This window comes from Anas acuta, chromosome 6 (genome assembly GCF_963932015.1).
Source record: "Anas acuta chromosome 6, bAnaAcu1.1, whole genome shotgun sequence".
Classification (NCBI taxonomy): Eukaryota; Metazoa; Chordata; class Aves; order Anseriformes; family Anatidae; genus Anas; species Anas acuta.
This window is the reverse complement of record NC_088984.1, coordinates 39,068,197-39,086,683: the sequence shown is the minus strand read 5'-3', so window position 1 is coordinate 39,086,683 and position 18,487 is coordinate 39,068,197. Positions and strand designations below refer to the sequence as shown.

Below are 18,487 nucleotides of genomic sequence, written 5' to 3'. Positions count from 1 at the left end.
CCCAACTCCTAAAGAAGCAATCACTAATGTGATTGCAGTTGATATTTATGTCAGAACTGCTGACAACAAACTTAAATTAAAACATCAAAAGTTGGGATTCCACCTGTGGTCATACTTTCCTTTGAACTTTGCTGGAGAACTCCCACACTGTAACATGTCACATTTAAAAATCTCCAGTTTATTGCCAGCTGCTCAAAATGGGGAAGAGCCTGAAACTGCCACGTTTCACAGCCTATATACCTTAAATAAATATTAAGAGCAGAAGTATCTACACATCCACCTCTGAGAAAGATCTTCGTAGAGTTGAGTCTAGTAACTTAAATTACTTTGCAACTTGATAATGATGGATACATTTAAGCTGCAGTTGCTATGTATGAACCATTCCCAGTGAGTATGGGACAACACACATTATGTCCTTTCTAAAGATACAGTTCAAACAGACACCATTATTCCACAGAAATAATCTATTATATATATTCCCACTTATTTTAGAGGAAGTCTAACATCCAGCAATTATCAGTCTGTATCACAATTCAGTGTCAAGATGTAACTTGTGTGCTTACTAATTAATTAGGCACCAAATATTAAAGAACATAATTTCCTTCATCTTTCTGGTAAGGACCTACAGGCCAGAAATTCAAGCACCTGTTCTGACCTGGCTTCTGGGTACTTCTGTAGCAAAGTCATGTTCAAAGAGCACATAGGATCCTTGGCCCCGGCATAGTATTTTCTTCCTTTGCTGCACCTGTTACATGCTGAGTTGCTAAGAAAAAGGAAATGTGAAATATTTACTGTAGCTTTAACTGACATTCAAATAAAATCAGAATTAAGACAAAAAGAATCAAATTCTAAGTAGAAGGAAACCTGAGTAACACAATTTCAAACAAAATTTATTATATTCCTACTACAACTAGATGCAACATGACTTAGACGCTTCTTTGCTTTAAAGCCATTCACTTGTGACTAGAGGAAAGTCTGAATTACGAGACCATGGCCCTAAATAACTTAAACTGCAGTAACATATACATATTTTGGTATTCTTAAAATCAAACTGTAGTAATAGACCAGACTATTTTAACATAGCTAACTGCACAGTGGGAAATGTAGTTGTTCTACAATTATTTGTTATGCATTCTTTAATTTGATCCTTTGGTAAATAAACTTGTGGATGACATTTTAAATGTTTTAAATATGGTGGTGAAACACTTCTAAAATAAAATATTGAATAATAATTAAAAAAATGGACTATGCAGGATAAATATCAGTATGAATTGCTGATATATATCTGAGTATATTTGCTAGGTAAACAGATAAACTATTTAAATACAATATGGGCACATTTCTTATGGAGTGTAAAGTTAACTGCATTCTTGCTAAGCTCCAGGTACCAAATAGAATATATTATTAACTTTCTAGGTTTTGTTACCTCTAATTGTATTTTCTACACAGTCAGGTCATGCTTTCCAGAAAGTTTGTGGAACCTCTGAGTTTGTCACTGTTAAATTTTGTACAGTTACTAGTTATTTAGCATTTGTATCCATAATTGTGAAATGTGTTCATCTGATTCGTGTCGATACGGAGCAACGCTATGGCCGCATGATGAAATGTGACCTTCTGTCTTACATACCCTTGTATAACCACAAGTCTAAGAAAAACAGAGTGGTTAATGTGTATAGTTCTTACCTTAGAGCTCTGAGGAAAACCTCCTTAGGCTCATTATAAGCACTAAGTTATTTGCAGGCTTTCTGTTTGAACAGGGTCACCATATACCACCTTTATAAGAAATATTACTCTTTCATACTGTTTACTTTTTGGGTATGAATTCCTGTAGTATTTCAGAGATCTTTTAAAATCCAAAATACAAGTACCCCAAAGAATATCAGTGCTATTGTAGTATACCTTACTCTGTTCTTTAATGGCCTTCACAGTTTCTTAACAATTGCTTTCTACTTATGCCAGTTAGAGTTGTCGTGAGACTCCATAGGTTTTCTTATGTAGCTTTTCTTATCATTTTCTCTTGAAAGATTGATTATTCATAATTTACATTGGAGAGAGAGGGAGGAGGAAGAAAGAAGAGGTATCTTTCTTCTTTTCTCAAATTACATAGCATAGAACTCTAAATCTATAGTTCTTGTGCAGTTGGCTCTGAAATTTTTGTAGATATTTTAAAACTTATCAGATTAATGTCTAGTGAATTTCCTATCAGATAGAAACTGTACTTTATTGTAATATTTTCCTTCAGTAACTACTGCTTTCTTTCTCATTTCTTTTCACTTACCAGTTTGTGTACCGTATCTTTTACCATTTTTAATGTGTCATATTACACAGGTAGAAGATAGTGCTGGTACTAGTGACACAAAGGCAAGCTTGACTACAGTGTTGAACAGCTGAGAACCATAAATGATACTGTAACAAGCAAAAATGAATAGAACTTCAGATTTGAACATTGTCTATTTTGTAATGATGTTACAAGAATAACAACTGAAATATATAGTTTGTTTCTTCATTTTAAGTCCTTTGTTTTACAGACGGCTAATTGACTTCACTAAAGAGGAAAACTATTTACCATGTAAAGTGGGTCCCAAGCCAATTAGATTCTCAGGTCCTTCAACAAGTACACACATCAAAGTTAAGAATTCAGCTTCATTAAAGGTAGCTGCTTGCAACGCTTCACATTCTGCAGTAACTCTTAAATGACCCAATAGAGAAAGTTTGATTCTGCACAAAGTAGCTTCTGAAACTGAATATACAACATGCACATCAGAGCCCAGCAATTCCCAGTTGCCCTGTGGAAGGCAGAGTGCTGATTATGGAACACCATGTCAAATGACTTTGAAGATCACAGTGCCTAGAAAGCCTGTAAGCAGCCGTGTAGTAAAGCTGAAGTGCACTCCACTTTTTCTTGCAACACCATCTCAGTCATCATCTTCTGTGTCCAGTAAAACAAGTGAACAGGACAATGCTGCTATTGGAATTCCTACTACTTCTATGGTACTAAGCAAGAAAGAACCAGCTGTATTAACAGAGAATATTAAGAGTGATAAAATGGATGGATAATGTTTGACTCAGCCCAATAGGCTGGACAGCTTGGCATCTTCTAGTCAAAGAAGAGCTCATCATCTCATGTTGTCATGTATTCAAAGATTTGGTAGAAAATCATGGTGAAAAAGTTAATCAAGGGCATAGAGAGAAATGGCTTTACATGAGCAGTGAATTGTATTTTCTGCTTTATGTCAAATTATTTTTTAGAAGTTGGGAGGAAGAAACATAGGCTAAGAAACACACAGCATGTGATGTTTAATATTATGGTATCTCACATTTGTATTTCTGTCAGGTTGTACTAGTACAACTGACTTTTTTTTTAAAAGGGAGTACGTGCAAAGTATAAAAGATGACCTCTTTATTAACTTTAACTACAGGTAACATTAACTAGAGATAATTTCCTTAATCCATATATTTGACTTGGGTGAAAAGTAGATAACCATGAGTACCAGTTATTAGATACAATTTTGTCACTAGTATGCAAGATACTGAGTACTGTGAAGATTTATTTTTTAAGTTGAATGCACAATTACTGGTACTTTTTGTGAGGGTAAGTCACCATTTTATTATTAAGAGCAATAAGAAGGACCCTCTTTGCTTGTACCCTGTGAGAAAATTCATAAATACAGTGAAGGAAGAGCATGGCTAGGGAGCAACAAGGCAGTTTTTCCATAGACCTGAAAACTACATGTACTACTTTCCTACAGGGGTGTCATCTGCTACTGGTTCAAGGCTGCTGCAGGCAGTGGTGCAGCCGTTGTATTCTATATTATACTGCTGTTGGATATATTTTCGACAATTGCAGGGAAACTTAAAGGGCTGAGTTGCAGCTTGTATTCCTTTGTTCTTTTAAATGAGCAGGGGACAATCTCAATTTCTGTGCAGTATTAACAGATGTGCTCTGGTTTGAAGAAAGATAGAAGAATCCTTCCTTCCTCCCGAGCAGGATGAAGAAGATGCTGGTTTCTTGTCCTCACTGGTACTAGGGTCAATTTTGACCAATGATACTGAAGTGAAGAGCTGCTGTATGTTTCACTCAGCAAAGGAAAGCTGAATTTATCTCACTTCTTTTTAAATAGTCCTTTTCTGGTTGTTTAAACCAACACTGTTTAAATTTTCCAAAGTTGCCTTCATTTTGTGTCCTTGTTTGTTATGGTTGGGTTTTTGTTGTTGGTACTGCTGTTGAAACACAGTAAATACAGCTGGCCTTAAGCGTTAAGAAGTCCTATCACATTGCCTAAATGAAATGTTCTTAAAATTCCTGAGACTATTAGAATTGTGGGAGGGTTATTTAAGTGTTTTATTTTTACAGTCATTTAGAATAAATCACAGTTCCAGACTTTTCATCATAACCATAAGGACTTGAAATTTCATTTGCAAAAGTAAAAAAGAAAAATAAACTCTTATATACTAACAATTTTAAGGAGACTTTTTGCCATGTACAACAGTTACTGTAAAAGAAAGCAGTACTGTAACTTTCTGTGATTGGTATAAATAGGTGTAGAGATATATATTCAAGACCAGCTTACCTTTAAAATCTACTGTTTTTTTCCTTAAACAATGAACCTAAAAAGCAACAGTCCCAAGGCTCTTCCTGTCTTGAAGACCAGAAAAAGCAAAAATTACAGAAAGATACTAACACTGCAATCTGTTGAGTGTGCAACTCATCATTGATGAAATACAAAAAAATGACTGAAAGACAGTTTTTAAATACCTGTCTTGCACGTGACTTTTATTTCACTATTTACTGAATAGCTGAGCCCTTTACCATATAACTTTGTCTTTTTACAATGCTTCCTAAAGATTTCCTTCCTTTTCAACTTCTGATGAATTTGTAGGCTTCTGTAAATATCATGCAAAAGCTCACAAAAAGTACTGGCTTTTACATGTGTAAAACGAAGTTTTAATAATAATCCTGTCAGACTTCCTGAGTCTACACTAGCTCAGTGTTTGTGTAATCATTCTGGTAGCACAGTATTTTTTATGTAGCATTCATGTTATTTGCATTACAGGGGCTTCAATGAGTGTCATCTTTGTACACATACTAGCTTGTGGTTAGAAAAAAGTAAAAACCACTCCCTTTAATTTGAGTAGATGAAACACTGAATGAAAGTGGCTGTGGTGAGGAGGTAGAGCAAGATATATTTACTTTTTTGGGGACTTGATTTTTTAATAGGATGAGATGTAAATGTGTTTATTTAAACTTGCCTGAGTACTTTCATTTTTATTTATTTTTTTAATCGCTATGAAGTTTGCTAATAGTTTATTGTAACTGATGTTAAACAGTTTATGACAGTTGAATAGAATTACCGTTCAGGGTGACTTTCTCTATAAAAATAGCTTTGTCTATATACATCCAAAACCTTTTAAATTGTATAAATTAAATAGCACTTAATCTCTCTGGGGATTAGCTCAAAATAAATGAAATTTGCCAGTTTTAGGATTAGTCATCCCTTAAATGGGCTTACAGACTGTTTCTTGAGGCCTGGAACAAAGAGCACAAATTCTGCAAGTCTGCAAGTCTGAGAGTTTCCTGCAGGTTAAACATTCCTCAAAAATGTTTTTTTTTTTTAAAACATTCCCAAGTTTATTGGAAGTCTGCAGTTTTGGTAATGTTTCACTTGTTCAACTCAACCAAAGAGGTACCAGCTGGTACTGCATCTGTGATCTGACATATCAGACAGTTCGACTGGGGAAACTAATACAGCTACTTACTTTTTTTTTTTTTTTTTTTTTTTTTTTAACAATCGGGATTAGACACTGTTAACTGGTGTGACAACGGCTTACTTTGCATCTTTGTGATATACCACTTCAATAACCACTCGTTATTGAAGAGGCCACATGCATAAAGTTAGTTTTCAACTAGTAATCAACTAGCTGTGCTCTAAAGGCTGATATTTCCATCACCAGTGTATTTTGATGCTTTTTTTTTTTTTCTCTCTCATGAACACTGTCTAAACTTCCAGTTTAGTCCATGCTTTCACGTTGTCTTTCCAAATTATCTGTGATATAAGCGAAGGAGATTAAAAAGAAAAAGAAAAAAAAAGTAAAAAAAAAAAAAAAGGAAGCAGATATTTCATGTGTTAGGCACATGTTAACACATGCTCAGGGAGAGTTTTCATCAGGCTTGTACACAGGTAAAGGACCATTTAAATACAATACAATTAAATGAGCCTCTGTGAACTCAGTGTTAATTCAGGGATGCTTGTCTACAAAATACAGTTCAAATATATAAATACTAGTAAATAATAATTCACATTTCTCTCAAGACAGTGTTGACTTCACATACAGTATTGCTCCTAATGCAGCTACCTCTTTTTTTCTTTCAAACTTATTTAGCCTGCCAGCTCTTCCAGAGCAGAAAAGTACTCTTCTAAACCTACTTTAATTAAATTGCTTAGATAACAAACATTACATGGCACAAATCTTACTATGGCTAAGACATACCAATACTACCCAGGAGTAAGATGTCATCTACTTAATTCTTCTAAATCTATGAAGAAGTTCTCACCTGATAAAAACAGGATGGCAGTTGTGCTATCAGAAACTTGAGTGTCAAGCTGCCTGTTCCTTAGCTAGAGCTAAAGAGCCAAAGTGTGGTTAGAAATAAAACTCTGTAAATACTTTGCGATGGCAAAGCCCCACAAAAATCTAGATTCAATTTGGCTAACAGCTTTTAACAAAAGGTTACAGATCTTTGCTCTTTTCTGAGCTTTTGGGGTATTTCTTCTTACAGAATTTTATTTTGCCCCCTTCCCCCCCCCCCCCCTCCCCCCCAAAACTGTCTGCTTATACCAGAATTTACCACTCTTGGCTGGAAATTGCTTTGCAAATTCACTAGGCCATGTCATCAGCTGCATAGCATGCCCACAGTTTACATCAAGAACTTGGCCATTTTCTAAGTTGCCCCTTTCCTGTACGTACCTTTTAAATCATTCTAATTCCTGGTACAACATCCATGAATGTTTTGTTACAGCTTGTTTTAGTTGTTTGCCATACTAAAATAGCTGTATTATCTCAAGTTTCTGGCAAATTTCTATTACATGTTGAGGTGGGTAACTGGCAGTGGTACTGAAACATGGGACCTCTATGGCCCATGGTGCTTCTGCTGGAGTCACAAGTGTATCAAAGTGAAGAGTAAAGCTGATTTATCAAACCCTGATGCATCCCAGTCTCTACACCGTGAAACAGACCCACTGCCATCCATACAAACTCAGATGAGGTGGTCTCTTGTAACAGCAGGGTCCAAGAAAGTGGTATGAAAACCAGAGAATTAATTTTTCCTTTCCAGAATTATTAGTTTCAGTTTTAGAGGGACTTTTTCAATGACATTATTAAAAACAAAAAACAAAACAAAAAAAATTGTTTAAGTTTGGCTTAGTTTAACCTGGCTATGTTGAATTACATTCTCTTTTTAGTTTTTCAAGTGCATATTTGGTCTTTTATTTTGCTGAGTTCTAGTGTTAGCCTCAATTTAATCATACATAAAAGACAAAAAGATCAAACCTGCTTTTAAATACTGCCTTTTTTAAAATACTGCCTTCTTGGACACGTTTCCAATTTCAAAAGAGCACACAAAATGCAATGGGAATTCCATGATTTCGCTGATGACAAACTTTGTTTACTTTGCAAAGTAGGGAATCCATTTATTTGTTTTTATTTTAAAAAGGCTTGCTGGCCTAGAAGTCTGAAGGTCAAGTGTAATCCATCTCTTGCTTCTCTCACTGACCCCTGTAAAAATCCATTACATTAAAAGGAGTATCACATAATTGGCTTTGACTACACATAACCAAGACAAACTTTGAAGATTACAAGAGTTTTGTGGAAGATAAACCCACTTATTAATTACTTATGAGTATGGCGATCAGCAAGACACTCCTCAAAACTGGCAAATAGAGTTGCAGCCACAGAGACAAGAACTGGAAGACAAAGCAATAACATTGACAGAGCTGTTTCAGAGCCCAGCCATGCAACATAGTTAAAATGTGTATTGTAAAACTAAAGCATATTTGATGCATCAAGACTGCAGAGTTCCCAGAACCAGCCCACTCTCCACCCTGACCAACTACATGCTTTTCTCTCTCATCAACAAGTAAATGTTTGCATCATAGTCTGATGAAAAATGCTGTCTCTCACCTGTTAGTCCTGGATCTGTCATATACTGAGTCTCCAGCACATCAAAGATTAGAGGTGCTGAAGAGTGCAAGGTTATCCTGTTGTATTATTATTTATGTCACAAATTTCAATTATTTTGTGGAAGGCTGCCTGTAAGGATGTTGACTTATGGAATAAAGTAACCTTCAATAATTCTGTTAAGTGGAGAAGCTATGGAGGAAGGAGTAAAAGTAATTATAGATATGTCAGATTCCTTTTAGGATAGAGTACAAGAGATACAAATACATTTCACAAATGATGAAAGCACAATATAGTAAGATTCCTGTTTAAGAGCGGTACAGAAATTGTCGTTAGATCTCTCACTGGGAGGTTACAGATCAAGCTGTACAGCAGCAGACGAATTATAAAGTTACTTTTCTGATGGGTGTGCACAGCACAGATTCTGGAATTTCAGTTTCATTTACTCAAAGCGTTCAGACTAAAAACATGATAGGTAATTAAAAGAAGTTTTCTTTTGCAAGGCAGAGTTTACCTACAAATATTTATTTTTCTCTTATGACTATTCCAAACGAAGATGAGCTGTTTGCTTTGTAGAACAAGGTTTTACCAGTATTCACATGGAAAAACAGTATACAGATATCAAGAAAAATAATAAAATTATCCATAAGCAATGCAGCTTGCTTTCTGTTTTGTGATTATTTTTGAGGGCTACACAGGAAAAGTGAAAGTAGTAAGGAAGTGTGCAGTCAGCTAACAGAAATTAGGCAGAGGAAACTGGCATAAAGCAATAACAAACAGTAATATAGGAATAAACTTTTAAAGATGCTTAAGTGTCCTGCTCTTACTGATCTCAGAGGAAAATAGACCCTTTTACACCTTTCTGATTCTGATCCTCTAGTTCACTTGATGCTGGGTCTCGATTCCGACACCTTGCTATGTTAAATAACTTCTAATGTAGAATTGTCCAGGATCAACTCTATTCTTATGGGAAGGTGCTGTTCTGTGCACTTGTGGCATTGGAACCTAGCTAACAGCAAAAGCCTGTTCCAATCCAAATTCAAACTGAAAGCCTCCCACAACTGCTATCAGTTGAATTAATCACACATAATTTGAATAAGATGATAAGTGGTTAGGTAGTGCAAGGCAGGAAACACCAGAATATTTTAGAAAGGAGATTTTATTTTAATTTTTTGAAGAAACAAGTTTTCTGAAATACAGAATCATAACATTAACACTAAGATTTTTATTTTAATAGAAAACTCAGAAAGATGTAATATCTGCTTAAATACGTACCTCCAGATTCTGCTGCACATTGCTGTAACAAATTTATTAGTCATAGCTCATTATGGACAGATGGTTCCTACTGCAAAAATATAGAAAAATAATTTGGATTCAAGTCTAGAACACCTGTGACTTTTCATGTGCAAAAAAATAAATCCAACTAGTCATAGAAAAGTGGCTGATACGTATGGAGAAAAGGGCTGTGCATGTGAATAGCCATGACTATATACAATCCAAACTTGAATGAAATTAGCATTTTCATAAAAATAGTTTGTCAATGAAAATACCAATATGTAATACATTTAATACAATTTATAGCTACATTTAAAGATGTCAGTTTATGGAATAATAAGCTAGAATCCAATGTACTGCTTTTTCAAATTTTTTCATATATAGCAATACTGTGTGTATACAGTGTGCGTGTATGTGTGTGTATACATGCACACAGATGCATGCACAGAAAGAAAAAGGTGTATAGAGATTGTAGAAAAATTCTGTAAGATTATTTGATTTCATTGCAGACCGCAGCACACAGCCATCCTGGCATCCTTCTAACACAGGCTGCTCAAAAAAAAACAAACAATGTTGACTGGTATAACCACGTATCTACAACAGGTCTTTTGCTATTGCGACATCAATTTATTTTTCCAATCTGGACTTTATTCTTCTAAGAAGTAAATGCTGCTTTGGTAAGATTCTGTACTGTCATGACAAAGTAACAGTGAACATATCGGGCAAAGCCTTTGAAGTATAATTTTAATAATCAGTAAGTAGTAAAGATACCAACAAGTTTTAAGCAGCAACAGATTTAAAATGACTATGTTCTGACTTATTTTCTTCACCAACAAGCATCTTGAGCAAGAAACTAAATTGAAGAGATTAAAATTTTTCTGCCTGCCTTCACTGTGACATTTTAAGCCACCAAAGTCACAGCTGGCACCGAAAGAACAGTGGCATCAGCGGAAACCTCCATCCTTGCTGGGCATAAATTGCATTGTGACACCCTGCCAACGCTGCCTCGGAAAGGCCTGTGATCTGTGGTGTCTGCTGTATGATGCTTCCGTCGTGTCTTTTCCGAATGTGTCAGATTCTCTGTGGTCTTTACAGTTGCGGACTGCTCTTGATTTTTTGTAGCTCCTTTATTTTTAGGTCTGAAGCTGTTATGCTGCTGTCTTCTGTGTTCAGACCTGGAACCACTTTTTATATTATTTTGATCTGCCTCATTACAGGCACCTTGCGACTTAAGAGATCCACTGAGACGGATATTTTGGTGCTGTGTGTTGAATCTTCGTCTCTGACTAGAAGGCCCATTCTACCCAGAAAGAAATTGAAATTATTGAAAATAACTGTTAGATCATCTGCAATCTTCTACAGGACAAGAAATACAGCAATCAGAATTAACAGAAATTGCAGAATAAAATTCTCAGTATAACTAGAGAAGGAAAACAATTTTGAAACAACACAAAGACTGAACTACGAGTAACATACTACATCTGAGTAGCCTGGAAACATATGTGGAAGGTTCACCAGAGATGCCAAATTAAAATCTGCCATGATTCAAGAAAAAATGGAAAAGAGAGATGAAGTACTTGACTTCTCAACAGCAGCAACTAAGAGGTATCAAAGAAATTGTCACTGACTGTTTTCCTTTTTTTTTTTTTCTAAAATACCTTGTCTAGTGAGAAGTACTGTCTAACGACTGCAAGACAAACAGAAATTAACATGTAAATTAGTCAAGTTAAGAAACCACATGTTGGGAGAGATATCCATTGTGATATCTTGCTCAGAGAAAGTTTTGATCAGTAGTAGGAACAGGATATATTACGTTATTCGCATAGCTACTAGGACAGTTGATTCCATACGTGCACTGACATTGTGTGTTGCTCTTATACTTCCCTTCACACACCTTTTCAAGCCTCAAAAAAACTGAGACAAAATTCAGACCAGCTTTAGTGGTAGCTTTACCTGAGTAAGCACAACAGCACAAGAACTGTATGAACTACCTTCATACTACCTTGAAAATGAATCCGGAAAAGACATACTCACGTTTGCATATTTTTGAAAATTATGAATTAAATATATGATCTACAAACCAGTATTTGATTTTGTACTAACGACTTCCAGTAAGAGATGTTAATCTGATTTTTTTTTGACATCGTCTAGCTTAGTTCATAACTGGTTTCTTACCTGCTTATTTGTTGGTATTCCTTGGGAAGAAGATTCTGTAGGATTGGAAGAATGATGACTTTGTACTTTAGTGTTGGGTGTTTTGTTATCAGAGTTCTTGGCATTACTAGAGGACTTTCGAGTGTGTGTATTTTGCTTGCCCGTTGTTGCATGTGAGGTCACTGAAGACAGCACTGAACTACATGGTGTTCTTGAGGAATAGTTGTTCTTTGGGTGAGAAACTATAAAAATTAAAAAAATAAAAAGTATTCTGTATTACCAGTTAAATAATCAACATCTAAACATAATGCTGTATTCTCATCCTGCTTACAGTTACTTTTTGTAGCATCATTCTAGCCTTACTTTAGATAATGAAGTAAGTGAGATAACTAGGGTAAGAATTAGATCATACTGTTTTACTTCTTTGAAACTGCCTCATTAAGGGGTTATGGAGACAAAAAAGCTGGTATAGTAGAACCACACTAAAACTAGAACAATTCTGTTTGTACTGTAAATATGAGGAACCATTTTCCTCAGGGCACCTGCCTAAAGGTTGACCACAAATAAAAAACAGGGTCTCGGGAGCTACCTTGGTAGTTAGAACAGACTAGCTTGTGACTATACCAGAGAGCTTAGAAGACAGTCTATTATTTTAGCACTGTTTAAAAATGTATTGTGCAAAGATCAGAGGTGTCTCAAAGCCCATGAAACCAACGGTTAAAACGGACCCATTGCCTATCCTACTAAGTATTTTCAGCTCAAATACAAATCACGTAACTGTTATGGATGTGCTTTATATGAAGGTATATGTACTTCAGCAATTTTTATATTTTTTTTTGTCAATGATGAGTATGAAAGCCCCACTGACTGCCAACCCACGCCTTCGGTTATCCAAGAAAACTCTTCAAAATTCCTGGCAGCTATTAGTTTGCTTGCAAATTTTAACCAGTTGGGCTGAACCCACATGCTGCTGGACTGCCCCTCACACTGCTGTTCTATCAGTAATGCTCCTAATTGGATCATTATTCCTCCTAAATGAAGAAACATTGGAAGGAAGCAAGTGGTATGCCAGTAACTCTCTACTGTTTGAGGTCAAAGGAAGTTGTGCCTGTAGACACCATGCACTAATTTGATTCCAGATCATTCACTGATCATGGAAAGCTGAAGACCCTGGAGCTTGCAGGCTACATACATACTAGCTGCAACACAGGTAATAGCCATGAAAGCTTCCTTAGTATGCCTAAATATTTTTAAGAAGAAAAAAAATAATCTAGTGGCTGTTGCTCTTTCTAAAGAAGTGGTTAACAATGCTTGTCTACCATGGTAGACATGTTTACCATGGTTATCTATCAAATGAACTGAATGCTATGCACTAATCCCCAATATATAGACCACAGTACAGTCAGCACTATCAGAAATCACTATTGCTCATCTCATATTTCTGCTCCCTACTTAGTATTTTGAGACACGAGGATTTCTTAAACACTTCCATATCTAGATGTGAAGTGCACCAAACAAATCCTTTACTCCTGCCTCTCTGCATTTCCACAAGCAATTCAAGATGTCTGCTTCTGTGTAATGGCTCCTGGGTAGTCTCAAAAAGGATTCTGAGGCTATTGATGTAAATACAGCTCTCAACTTTAATTTGCTGTTTTGATTTTTCTGATTACAGAATTTCCTTGTTCCCCTCTAGCACAGATGACACAAACTAGAAAGAGCATTTTCTGTGAGACACATGATTTTTTATCTAATAGGTACTTCTATTTTTCTACTTTTAGGACAGTAATTTTAGCAACTGAGAACCATCCTTTTTGTTTGCTTTCGTTTTTTTTGTTTGTTTTTTTAAAGGCTCCTACTCACTTATGCTAACATCAAATATTTCTCTCAATAGGTGTCTTCTTCAAAAAAAACAATGCGATCATTTGCACAATGAAATCTATTTTCTGTAAGATCACTGAGGTCAGCTGTTATTGAATGCTACTGTTTTCTCATCCCTAAACCAGACTGCCTTGCATGGAAGCACATATAAAAATCCAATTGCTTGTCATAAAGATTAGAACTCATCATCAGGCATTCTCGATGTATGTCAATCCAATTACTTTTGTTCCTTCAGGGTATGAGATGGGTGCTATGAGGTCACTGAACAATTAGATGCATTCCTGGGAAGTTTATGCCTTCCTTTGAAACATCCTGAGTTGGCTTCAATGAGAGACAGGATACAGGCTTAGATGGATTTTCAAAGTGTTCTGCAAAAGCAATTCTTATGGTCTAATGAATAAAACTGATTATGCCTCAAATGAGTCACTTTTTTTAGCTGTGCCACCACAAGACTGCATTAGCAGACCAAGATATGTTTTCCTTTTTTCTATTTCTAGTAACTCCTTGAAAACGTTTATTCTCTTCCTAAAAATGTTTTCCTTTCACCAAGATGCACTAGTTCAGTATTGTGTTAATGGTTTTTCTTCCTGAGTGATGGTGCTGATAGGATATCATAGGGCTGAGTGTCAGTTGGGTCTAAGCACTACAGCATTTACTTTTCTGGAGGGAAAAAAAAGGCATGGCAAAGATGTGAGATAGCTTATTTCTCATTTTACAGCAGGAACATGATATTTGGAGCAGAAAACAAACATAAATTTCCAAGCAGAACAGGAGGTGGTTTCCAAAGAGTAATATTTGGATCCTGGAAAACCCAATAAATATGGCTATAAAGTTGGGAACTTGCTCCTTAGCAGGAGATATGTGAATTGGTCTCATAATAGTGTGGTCACACAGAGAAGCCTCCAATTTATTAGTTAATCATAAGTAACTACCAAATTTGAAAGTTCCCTACAGCTGAATTGCTTTTTAGATGGAAAACTCCAACCGACCTCAGTAATATTGGTAAATCTCTGACAAAGACGGCAACTGTGCAGACGGTTTGTTCAACACATGTACAGTGAGCTTAGCATATTGCATACTGTAAAAGTGCCCAGTGTATATTCAGTAAGACTGCTGCATACCATTCCATCAGACTTACTACACACACACGTGCTGGCATTACAGATGCCATTATTTCTGACCGCATTTCCTGGATAGGTATGTGGGACATGACATTCTGAGAACTTGGGTGTGATGTATCACCAGCACTTACTCTCTCCACAGAGCTGAATCTGGGTCTTCAGTTGTTCTGTATCACAGGAAAATCGTGCAGACCTACCCAGCTCTTCATCATATTTCCGTTCACTTACAAAGTGCTGCAAAAATACAGGCAGGTTAACTGTAATTTGCATTCTGATCAAAAGACCATATGGATGGTATAAAAAAACAATTGATACTCATCTTGAGATCACATTAAGGCTCAACAATCTCTTGACATTGTCCTGTACACAGGATCTTTATGCAGAACCAAACATTTTCACATCCTTACCAAATGACAATTCTCACAGCCCAGTGATGAGTGGAGTACTCCCGCATGTGGGAAGTGGGTCATTTCATTTGATCACTGAACCTGAAGCTATCGGGTTTACTTGTTAACCGGGTCTGATAAATGATACACAAACAGCTCTACTTGTGAAGGGGATAGCTTACACTTCTCTGACAGCATATGCAGACTGCTCAGATGTCCTTTAATGCTTCAAGAAGGTATGTTTCCCCCCAGAAAGCTAGTTACCCTTTGGTTCATAGCAGGTTCATAGACTGGGCATTTTAACAATACAGTGCTTTCTTCACATTTGCACAAACAGCTAACATAACCAAACAGAAGCAAATTCCTGACCTTAATTTCGGCCCTGAGTTCAGACAGTTGTGCTTCAGCCATCTGACTGGCTAGGTCCGTCAGTCTCTTCAGCTCTTCAGCTTTCTTCTGCCGAGCAGTCAGAATTTCCACTACCAAATACCAATAGTCAATAATTATTGCTAGGACGCTAAATTGGTCCGTAATTCATTTCTTTTTTGGCATTAACACTACATCATGAGGCAAACACACACACCACATTTGAACTAAACAGAATATGATGCTGCTTGTGCAGTTTGTTTAACCGAACTGCCTAATGTTGAAATGATCTCAAAATAGGATACCTATCACAAAGGAAAAGGTAATGTTTAGATAAACAGGGGCAGAAACATGTTGTTTTCAATTTTCCACTGCCTTATTAAGTATAAATTCAGGAAGCCTTTCATTTAGACACAGAAAGAAGCAGTACATTTGCTGACACAGCAGCCTATTTCTGAAGACATGCTGCATTTTATGAATACAGGGGCTTTTTAGCTCCCCTGAAAAAAATCTGTTCATATATGGTTTATGTTTAAATCACAGGCACTGCAATTTTACTTTCAAGTACAGAATATACACAATTGCCATTTCTAGGTCAAAGCACTATTACAAAGGCCACCAGCCTTAATTAAAAAATAACTATTCAATACTGCCCATCTCATATGCTTCTTATAAGGAAGTGGTGAATAGCTACATTTAAAAAGAAAAGATTAACTGTGAGTCACAAAATTACAGTCCATTTACATTCAGGATGATGTGATATATTACAGTTTTGGTAGAAAATTAACTATATGCAAATACTGCTACCTACATGGTGATTTAATGTAAAAGGAACAAATGATTGATTGTCTGATGGGATCATCACTTATGGCAGAGAAGAAAGACAGTGTCTAAATGTAAAACAATAAGCAATCATAGTCTTTTGTCTAGAGCTTATGCGAATAATCATGGTAAGGGGGTGGCTGCTGCTGTAAAGCTTCATAAGGCCACTGATTTCATTACTGATGTTGAGACTTGGGCTTCTTTTGCTTCCTTCCTTTGCCACAGAATTCTGGAGTGGTCCTTACAAGTCTCTTAACTAGCTCATACTTTGTAATGCTTTTTTTTTTTTTTTTTTTTAAGGAGAGAATTGATGGTATTTCAGAATTTATTTCTCAACCCACTATATTTAATTGCATGGGAGCTTCTTTTGAAAGTACAGCATAGTTCAACAAATGCAGGGGAGAGTGGTGTCTGTACAGCTGTATGGGAGCAACCATGCTGCAATAGAAGAGTGTGTGTTGCACAGGGCAGGGTTTACAGAAAGTCAAGGGGTGGCTAGAGTTTCCTCAGACCTGTTGGTTAACCTGTGCCTACATTACCTACTTATCCTAATGACAGGCGTTTATGTTTCTCTAACTGACCTTTTCAATTCCTTTTTGTGGAACATGGTTTACAAGTCTGAGAAACTTTTATCAGATTAAATCTCAGCATGAGACGCCAGCCAAGTATCCAGAAATCACAGAATTACACAGAATCACAGAAACGTCTAGGTTGGAAGAGACCTCCAAGATCACAGAGTCCAACCTTTGACCTAACACTAACCAGTCCTCCACTAAACCATATCGCTAAATTCTACATCTAAACGTCTTTTAAAGACCTCCAGGGATGGTGACTCCACCACTTCCCTGGGCAGACCCTTCCAATGCCTCACAACCCTCTCAGTAAAGAAGTTCTTCCTAATATCCAACCTAAACCTCCCCTGGCACAACTTTAGCCCATTCCCCCTCATCCTGTCACCAGGCACGTGGGAAAACAGACCAACCCCCACCTTGCTACAGCCTCAATTTAATGTACCTATAGAGAGCAATAAGGTTGCCCCTGAGCCTCCTTTTCTCCAGGCTGAACAAGCCCAGCTCCCTCAGCTGCTCCTTGTAAGACTTGTTCTACAGGTCCACAAATACCATATCTCTGATGGGTTATATGACAGATATTGTGGTATCCTGATGCATGCATCAAATTGCCCCTCTCCCAACCCACAATACACACACATACATGTACACCCTATGCAAGAAACAGAGACGCAAAAGACTGAAATGAGACAAATTCCCAAAGATTAATAAGAAAACAGATTCCAGTAAACATCTGTTTTTTGATTTTTCTTGGTCTAATTCATGACAGCTATGCAAAGCCAGAGCAACCTGTTCCTCAGTAACTTCCAGCATTCTAACTCATATATATAAGCAAGCAAACACATCAAATAAGAAAATAAAATGAAGTACTCAACAAACCATAGAAATGAGGTGAAAATGTGATCAAAAGCTCTGGTAAGTAAACAGAATGAATAAATATTTTTAATCTAACTTCATGCAAACTTTTGGTTTATCTTAATTTCATAATACTGAAACTTTGATGCATAATCCTTACAGATAGAAACTATACCAAAACACCTAAGAATATGTGTACAATGAAAGATACAGGAACACTGCTAACTGAATTGACGTATAATGTAGATTTTCTGCCAAACAAAACAATTTTTTCCATGACTATACCAAAAGTTCCCTGACACGCTTTGTACTTACTGGCTTCTTCTTTAACTTTATCAATTTCTGCCATTAATGACACTTCTTTGTCTATGATGCTGAAAAAGGAAAAAAAAGAAAACTGCAATTTAATCCATGCTAGATCTCCACCAAAATCAAAAGCTAATGAAAGGCTTTCAGATATTAGTTATGGCAGTTTTGAAATTAGTAAGATTTTAAAGAAATGGAAGACTACAAAACAACTAGGCAAACTCAGTATAAAATTAGTTACAATCAGCGTATGTTAATTTAAACAAACATTTCACTGGTCTGCCCATTTATCTGCAGAAATGTGGAAGTCATTCTGATATGCTTCTTCCTCACTGCCTAGGCACAGCAGTTCTCAAATGACTAAACAGTCTCTTTTCTAATTAAGCCAGATATACCACTGTTGCTTGCTACCCAAGTTAATACAACTTCATTTTCAGTGCTGTACTAAGAATAAAACAGTATGAAAGCCATGTGGAAAAAGAGCTCCTTCTCTTCCTATAGAGATATCCTTGCAAAATATGTCAGGGTAAAATAAAGTGAATAAGCCTTGAGAGAGGTCAGCTTACTCAACCACCAAAGT

At 36.4% G+C, this 18,487-nt stretch overlaps 2 protein-coding genes across 7 annotated transcripts in view; one reads left to right on the top strand and one right to left on the bottom strand.

Moving 5' to 3' along the window:
- Positions 1–1,330: 1,330 nt before the first annotated feature.
- Positions 1,331–3,243, top strand: KCTD18 (potassium channel tetramerization domain containing 18). Its single transcript, XM_068686721.1, is given in 3 exon segments — positions 1,331–1,384; positions 2,329–2,344; positions 2,495–3,243. Coding segments are annotated over 3 exon segments (633 nt in total). The 3' UTR covers positions 3,058–3,243.
- Positions 3,244–9,316: 6,073 nt separating this feature from the next.
- SPATS2L (spermatogenesis associated serine rich 2 like) overlaps positions 9,317–18,487 on the bottom strand; it is an 80,521-nt gene continuing 71,350 nt past the window's right edge. For all 6 annotated transcript variants that reach the window (XM_068686638.1, XM_068686635.1, XM_068686636.1 and 3 more), the window contains 5 exons: positions 17,917–17,975; positions 15,359–15,468; positions 14,735–14,837; positions 11,626–11,846; positions 9,317–10,750 (listed from right to left, as the gene is read on the bottom strand). In XM_068686638.1, the coding sequence (XP_068542739.1) occupies positions 10,352–10,750; positions 11,626–11,846; positions 14,735–14,837; positions 15,359–15,468; positions 17,917–17,975 (892 nt within the window). In that variant the 3' untranslated portion in view covers positions 9,317–10,351. The remainder of the gene's footprint in view (positions 10,751–11,625; positions 11,847–14,734; positions 14,838–15,358; positions 15,469–17,916; positions 17,976–18,487) is intronic.